We start from the raw sequence: 8,290 nt of genomic DNA on the forward strand, positions 1-8,290 counted from the left end.
ACCTTACTAATACCCAAATACACAGGAAAGAAAAATTACAATGTAGCACAAAAAAAAGAGAGCTCAGTTCTATGCTTTGACTTTTCACACATTTCACTTCTTCACATCAGCTCCGGGTCAGCTACAGTATTAGGAAAAATTTGCTTATATACCACAAGGGAGCAGCTCTCGTGAGCCAGGTGAGCAGGGCTCAGAGTGAATCTGCCTATACTCTTCGAATTGCTCAAGTGAATTACTTACTAAGGCCTCACAATTTTTTAAAGAATAAAGCACATCTTTAGCTGCAATGAAATGAAAACAACTTTATAATTTTCATATTTTATTTTCTAATAGGTTCACTTTTTAGATCCAAACTGAATTTATTTACATAGTAGGTATTACAGGAAGAGGAAACACTCAAGTTTTGTGCAATTAACTTTTATACAATTTACACAGCGACTTTGTGTTTATCACTTTATATGCATCTCCTGGGCCTAGCAGTCCAGCTTCAGGGACATGCCCAGAGGGGCCTGCGGCTGATGGATTTTCCACTGCTTCGTTTTCCTCCAACATTGTCGTCTTTTTACATACTCTGCTCCTCCACTGCAGCAATCTTAGCTCCATTTTAGGCTAGTCTTCTACGGAAAAGTGCAACCATCGCCGTCCTGTATTTGATGACAACAACGACAAGCGCGATCAGAGTGAGGACAACAGCAATGCTGCTCCCTATTGCGGTCCCAAAAGCTTTATTTTGGACAACCTCCGAGAAGGACATGGAGAGAGGGGGCGGCGGGCCGCTGTCCACGCTGCCTCCAAGCCCATGGAACTGGCAGTCCGGAGGAGCCCAGCCAGCCTTACAGTGGCAGTGCTCGAGGTTGTTGCAAACCCCTTTTCCGTGGCACAAAACCTTCGGATCGCACTCTTTCCTGGCTGCAGCATCTCTGCATGTCTTGTTGATACAGATCTTCTGTGGACCGCATTTGGTGCCGTCGAGGCCACCTCCAATGTCAGGTACGTCTATCCCGGCGTGGTAGCCCGTGCCCCAGCACCAGCCCTGGGGCCCTGGCGTCTGAATGATGGTTTCAGGCCCCCGCAGGAAGGGTATTCTCTTGACGTTTGCGCACTGCAGCCGGCCGCACAGAGCATTTTGGTGTTTACACCCCACAAAAGCAGCGGAGGTCCCATCGCCTCCACAGTTGCCAAATCGATCCCCTTTCACATTCAGCTTTTTGAAGCAACTTTCCGGAGCACCCCGGGCTTCCTTCCCAAAGATCTTCCTGCACTGCTTGTCATAGGTGGCACATTTTCCCTGGTAGCAGGAGCCGTTGTCGCTGCACGGCGTCCCGTCATGAACGTAGAAGTCCATCGGGCACCACTCGGACGTCCCGTTGCAATATTCGGGCAGGTCGCACTCATCCGTCTCCGTCCTGCACTTGTGCCCTGCGGCGCGGAAGTGGCACTTCTGGCAGCACCGTCCCATGGAGCAGACGGCTCCCGGCTTCAGGCGGCAGTTTTGGTCGCAGCACGGATCGCGCTGGCAGTCCAGCGGCCTCCCGCAGTCGCACTGCTCTCCCTCGTCTATCACCTTGTTGCCACAAAGCTGGTAGTAGAAAAGTCTATGAGGCTCCGGGACGTTACGCAAGCAGTTGCCGTCCCCTCTCTGGAGCAGGTCGAGGAAGCTCTTAATGCTGCAGTTACTGAAGGCCTTGCTGTCTTCCAGCGATTCTCCAGTCATGTAGCATTTAGTGGCCTTGCCGCACACGCAGTGCTTTGCGTCATGCTCCATTCCCAGATTGTGGCCAAGCTCGTGGGCAAAAATAATAGAAAAGATGACAAAGTCTCCCCGTATGTGCGTCACGAGGCCTGTGTTATAACCAGCATAGCAGACGCTGCCTACGTACGCCAGCCCAACAACAAATCCAAAGTCCCTGTAGGTAAATAAATGTGTGAGGTCATATTTCATCCTCCGCGAGAGATCCTGGCTTGCCCAGTCGTTGAAGTTGTTGAGGACATACTCGATGTCCTGGCTGTATCCGATGAGGTTGCTGTGGGTCCAGATCTCGATCCCGATGAGGCAGATGCGGACCTTGAGGGGGTAGTAGTACGTTTCCGACAAATTGATGGCATCCACGACCAGTTGTACAGCGGCGCTCTCGTTCCTCCTGTAGAAGGAGAACAGGTAGTGGTCGACCACCACGAATATCTCCACGTAGCTGGTGTGCTTCAGCTGCTGCAGGTAGTCCTGCGCGCTGAGCTTGGCGCTGATGCCCTCCTGTTGCCGCGGGGTAGCCTGGGTCAGGCCGCACGTCAGCGACATGTCTGGGCTCTCCTCCCTGCGATAGAGAAGGTGCTGGAAGGTGAGGGATCCCGGCACGGGCTCGATGCCGTAGCTCCGGTTGCCGACTCGCAGCTGCCCCCTCAGACCCGAGCAGGTGCTGAGCGTCACCAGGGAGCCGGGGCGGCCTTCCACGTAGCCCTGGTAGTAGCACTCGGGCACGTGGGGCTGCTCCAGCAGCCGGTCCCCTGTGGGGCTGTAGGTGAAGACGGGCAGGTTGGGCAGCAGCAGCCCCCTCCTCCTCCTCAGGTGCACCACCAAATTCTCCTCCTCCACCGTGATGGCGTAGGACGCCTCGCCCGCCATGGCTCGCCCGGCCCAGGGCCTCAGCTGCCGCGGCCGCACTATCTCGTAGGTGGCGTAGCCCCGCGGCGGGTGCCAGCCGGCGGCGCCAGGGTGGAGACGGGCTGCCGAGGCGCCCATGGAGACCCCCAGCGTGAGGAGCAGGGCGACCGTCCGCCACCTCATTGTCCCCCCTTTCACCTTCGGGGCGGGCAGAGAGGGTCCTGCCATCCTCACGCGGGCCCCCCAGGGCTCTCGAGCCTCGCTGGGAGCTGTGGGCACCGCACCGAGGTACATGGCACCCTGAAACGCATCTCCTCTGCCTTGGGAAGGTTCTAGAAGCGCCGCCTGGCCGCCATTTTGTGAGCGGTCCAGGCACCGCCATGTTGCGGGCAGAGGCTGCGTCATGGTGGGTGAGGAGCCCCTCAGTGACAGGGACGGAGCCACGCGGCCCCACGGCACAGCCCGGGGAGCCGAGCCTGTCCCCAAGGGAGGATCCCCTGCCATGCAGGGAGCTGCGGGGGCCATATAGCCTTACCCACGCCCTTCCTCCTCCTGTCCAGCCTGTGCCCAGGACGTTTGCTCCAGCCCAGCACTGAAGCGGCCATCCAAGCAGATAACAAACTGTCTTTGTGCTTATTCTCAGCACAATTATACTACATCAAAGGATCTCAACTATTTTTCCTTTTTTAAAATTTTTATTTATTTTTTATTTTTTTATTTTTCATAATGCAGGCCTCAGAACCCTTTCCTCCCTCCTGCGGGGTCTGAGGTTTGCACCATCTATTCCTGTCTGTGCAGTGGAGGAAAGAGATGCCTGTGGGCCCCAGGATGAGTTTGAAGGCAGCTGGGTCCTGAGCAGGAGGCAGCTCTGATTGATATGTAGAGCTTGATGGATAACGTGGACGGTCTGAAGCCCTTCCAGTGAGACATCAGGGATGCTCCAGGACCCAGGAGTTCTTGGGACTTCCTGGCAAATGGGGAGGGTCCTCCCTGCTGCAGAACCGCCCCCCCGGGGACCATCTTTCTCCTCCTGTGTCAATGCAAAGCTTTGGGATGGTGTCCAGTTAATCCGAGTCTCCTTGTCACTTCAGTGAGGTTTTCTTCTTCCCACAGAGGTCTTTCAAAACAATTTCATTTTGCTGTTCTACACACTGCAACCCGGGGTCCCCTAGCTGTACGCAGGCATCCAAATCAATTTAACATGAATCCGCTACACCTGGGAGTCTGCAGCTGGTGCCTGCCTGACTCCGGCCTCGCTGCCGCTGCCGGCTGCCTCCTCCGCCCCAGCCCCTCGACTCTCCTGTGCTCCAGCACCGTCTCCTTCCTGCTGCTCCTGCTCAGCCTCTGTGGGTGGCTGCTCTCTGGGCTGGAAGCATTTGGTGAGGCTGCTTAATGCTTGGGCGCTCCTGAGCCCTTTCATGAGCAAAACACCGAGTGCTGCAAGTACCAGGAGAATAACAACAGTTACTACTATAGTAGCCATGATCAACCTGAACAGCCCCTTTTTAGTGACCGGTGCAGGCCCGCTGTCAATGCTCCCTCCAAAGCCAGCGAACTTGCAGTAAGGAGGAGCCCAGCCGTCGTCACAGTGGCAGTTTCCTTTCGTGTTGCAAACTCCATTCCCTCTGCACGTTTTCTTAGAAGAACAGGGGGACGTCAGGTGCGCGGCCTCAGGGACGCACGTGCGGTTAATGCAGATCTTCTTCTCCCCGCACGGCATGCCGTCCTCCACAACGCCCCCGTCCAGGATGTCCAGCCCCAGGTGGTAGTCTGTGCCCCAGCACAACGTGTCCCCCACTGGCGTCTGGATGATGGTTGTGTGATCTTGCAGCCAGGGGACCCGTCTGATGTTTGTACACTGCATCCTCCCGCACAGGACGTTTTCTAGCTTGCATTTCTCGAATTTGCCATCTGACCCACTCCCCCAGCAATTGCCAAACCGATCCCCTTTCATGTTCACCTCCTTGAAACATTTAAATGGAGCGGGTCTTGTTTCTTTGCCAAAGATACTAATGCACAATAGCGTGTGAGACCGGCACTTGCCTGCATAACAGTACCCATCCTCAGCGCACACAGTCCCATCCTGCATGGTCACGTCCGCCGGGCAATGTTCCGATTTCCCACTGCAATATTCCGGCAGGTCGCAGGGCCCGGTGCTCTCCCGACACACTTCTCCTTCGGGGAGAGGCCTGCACTTCCTACAGCAGCCTCCAGAAGTGCAGACGGCTCCTTCTTTCTTTCGACACGTGTTATCGCAGCACGGGTCCAGCCTGCACCGCGCCGCGGAGCCGCAGTCGCACTGCTCCCCGGGCTCCACGATGCCGTTCCCGCAGCGCTGCGGTAGAAAAGGCATTATTGACTCCGGGGCATTATTGAGGCAGAATCCTTTCCCCGATGCTATAAAATCATAGTAGTACTGGGTGCTGCAGTTGCTGAACTGATAGTTGACGATGCTGTGCGCATTCATGATGCACTTGGTGGTGTTGCCGCACCTGCAGTATTTGCCGTCGTGCTCCATGCCGAACACGTGCCCCAGCTCGTGCGCGACGTGCGCGGCCGCGTGCAGAGGAGGCAGCTTTGCAAATGACACCACAGCAGAGGCGCGTTGTCTGTCACACACGCTGGCGAAGTTGGACTTGCCGCCCAGGTGCAACGTTTTGGGGCCCTGATTGAAATCCAGCGCGGCGAACAGGCACCCCACGTCATACCCAGTGTGCATGAGGCTTTTCTGCTTCCGCCAAGAATTAAAATTAAGGAGAACCTCCGTTATGTTTTTGGAAATACCGATAGGGTTCTGCTCTGCCCAAACTTCCAGTGCGGTTATTAAAACGCGGAGGCGGAAGGGGTAAAACAGCCCATCCACCAGATTGATTATTTCGATAACTTCCAGCGTCACGTTGGTTATATTTTTACCGAAGGCGTCGAACCCTTCCTTGTCCACCACGACCAGGAGCTCCAGGTAGCGGGTGTGGCCCCAGGGCTGGAACTGCCTGCTGGCTGCCCCGGCGCCTGCGGACTGCCACCCCGCCGGGGGCTCTCTGCACATGATCGCGCCGAGCGCCACGTCCTCCGTCTGCAGCAGCACGTGCTCGAACGTGGAGGAACCCGCCAGGGGCTCGATGCTGTAGCTCAGGTTGCCGAGGTGCAGCAGCCCCCTGAGGCCGTTGCAGGTGCTCAGGGTGACGGTGGAGTCGGGGCTGCCGTCCACGTAGCCCTGGTAGTAGCAATCGGCTGCCACCCGGGGCTGCTGGGCCACCACCACACCCAGGGCGTTGCGGGTGAATACCGGGAAGTTTTTGACCATGAAGTCCTTCTTCTGCTGGAGCTTTAGGGTGTAATCCATCCCCTGGATGTTGATGGCGTAGGACACCCTGTCCCGGCTGGCTCTCCCTGCCCTGGGGCTGATTTTCCTGGGGACCACGATGTCGTAGGCCGCGTAGCCCCAGGCGGGCTGCGCGCCGCAGGGCAGCACGAGCGCCAGGAGCGCCACGGGGAGGCCCAGCCGCAGGAGCCGCGTCCCGACGCCGGCCGCCCCGCTCCGACACGCGGCTGCCACCATGGCTGCTGCCTCCCGCGCCGCGGGGAGGAGAGGGACACGCGGCCTTCGAGACACAGAAAAGCTGCCGTTAGCTCAGCAAGAAAGAGTGAACTCCGCAGCCTGCACAAGGCCTCAGCGCGCGCCCTGGGCAGATCCCGGACACCTTCCCTCCCGCGGCCACCCGTCCTGCCTCCTGCTCAGCCCACAGTGCCCAGCGTGCCTCGTCTTGGCCTCCTTCAGCTACTTGACCACCAGGTAAGTCACCCTTCGGCAAAGCGACGCGGGGAGGGACACGGCAGGGATGGGGACGGCGTCCGCTCGGCCACCGCGGCGGCCGTTTCTGCCGCTCTGCTTTGAACACAAACATTCTGGGTGGCTCCGCGCGGCCTCGGCCTCCCCTGCCCTCCCGGGGCTGCCCCTGCGCCTGCCCACGAGCCAGCACTACCGCAGCCATTAGTTTGAAAGGGGATTAAGCTTTCCTAAGCAGAAAGCCGTAGGAGATTACAGGGAAAATAATAAGGCTAATGGGACTTCTGGCTTCAGCAGGGAGAGCCTCAGCCGCTGCTGACAGATGCACTTGGAGGGCACAGTGCTCTGCCTGTCACCAAAGGCTTAAGCGATTTATGGGGAATTTTTCTTCTCACTGGAGATGCACTTTGGGCCCTGCAGCTGCCTTTGCCAGGCAGGGGAGCATCTCTTCTTCTGCCACATCTCTGCAGCACTTGCTAGGACATCGCAGGTTGTGCAGCTTCCTTAAACGGCCTGGGATGCTCAGGAAGAGCTTAGTGCTCCCCCTTCCCTTGCCAGCCCCATGGCCAAAGAGAGCTGTTAATTAAAGCCTCCCAAGGAAGGGGGCCCCTCTCTTGCTTTGCTGCCTCCCTTTCAATGTGACAGTTTGTTCCCCAACGCTCATGTGACACATCGGGTTGCTGTCACAAAGCCAAGCAAAGCAGGGGCTGGGAGCAGAAAGCCTTTTCCAGAACTGGGAATTAGCTGCGTGCCAGGGCAGGGGGCTGCCCTGCCCACAGAGCGGATCAATCCCCTCCAAGATGCAGTTACCGCAATCACCTGTAGCCTGTGCAGGGTTAACACGTAGCCCTGGGCACAAACTGCTGCCACCTCCGGAAGGGCAGCGAGCGAAGGAGGCGCCTTGTGCTGCAGCACCAGCCTGGGCATCCAAAGTGCTTTACAAAATACAGCCCCTCCTGGCACTCGCACAGCATCTACAGCAACGTATCCACCTTGCTCAGGAGGCAGCACCTGGCCCGGGAGCGGGGTGGCACGAGGAAGGCGCTGCCGTGTCGCGCGGGCCACAACTGTCCGTCCCCTGCTGCGCTAAGGGCACTTGGACACCAAACAGAAGACACCGGTAACTTTTGAGTTTAGTAAAATCATTTATATACACTGATGCATAATATTTACATTATAATACTGATCCAAAATAAACTAACATAGTACAGTTAACACTGAAGAGGAGAAATGAAAACATTTTAATACACAGAAGTTAAACATGGCAGATGAGGGGAGACTCAGATTTCCAAAAGAAAAACCTGAAGTGATGACAGCGAAACTTTGACGTGTTGCTATTTCCAATCAAAACCTCTTTCTCCTAGTCAAGTTCTTCTATTTTTTTTTCTTTTAATATATATAACTGAAAATAGTCAAGTCACAGGAAAAGTCAGATATACATAAAATTTTGAAAAGGTCAAATGATTTCAGATATTTCTCTCTTAAATAAAATTCTACTAAAAAAAAAAAAAAAAGAAGCCCTACATGTTTTCCCCATATCCTGTTAGTGTTTTTACAAAGAATTTCTTCTTTGATCCCACATGACCCATCTCGAGATATTTACAATATTCACAGTCTGCTATAAAGGATCAGTAGATTTATTACCAAGTCAAACATTGCATAATCTAGACAAGCTACCTTCGCTACGTCTACTGAAAAATAGTAATAATAATAATTAAAAACATAGGGAAGAGAAAGTAAAATATAACTTTAAAATTGGTATTTAATTTTGAAATCTGAAATGTAGCTTAACGCTTTAAATAATAAAGTTGTTATGCTCAACTTCCTCACATAAATAAAACCATTTGACCTTGAATCATCAAATTGACATTTCTTTATCTGTCCCTCCCTGCCTCCATTTTCAA

At 55.0% G+C, this 8,290-nt stretch overlaps 2 protein-coding genes across 2 annotated transcripts; both read right to left on the reverse strand.

The window, feature by feature from the left end:
• Positions 1 to 604: 604 nt before the first annotated feature.
• Positions 605 to 3,004, reverse strand: LOC104565911 (disintegrin and metalloproteinase domain-containing protein 20-like). The gene has a single exon (XM_010212655.2). It carries the CDS (start codon positions 3,002 to 3,004, stop codon positions 605 to 607), a length of 2,400 nt encoding a protein of 799 aa, XP_010210957.2.
• Positions 3,005 to 3,809: 805 nt separating this feature from the next.
• On the reverse strand, positions 3,810 to 6,158 carry LOC104565910 (disintegrin and metalloproteinase domain-containing protein 9-like). Its single transcript, XM_010212654.2, has one exon. It carries the CDS (start codon positions 6,156 to 6,158, stop codon positions 3,810 to 3,812), a length of 2,349 nt encoding a protein of 782 aa, XP_010210956.2.
• Between the last annotated feature and the right edge of the window lie 2,132 nt (positions 6,159 to 8,290).

The sequence above is a fragment of the Tinamus guttatus genome, unplaced genomic scaffold (genome assembly GCF_059628265.1).
Source record: "Tinamus guttatus ecotype Peru unplaced genomic scaffold, ASM5962826v1 Tinamus_guttatus_pri_ptg000223l, whole genome shotgun sequence".
Taxonomy (NCBI): Eukaryota; Metazoa; Chordata; class Aves; order Tinamiformes; family Tinamidae; genus Tinamus; species Tinamus guttatus.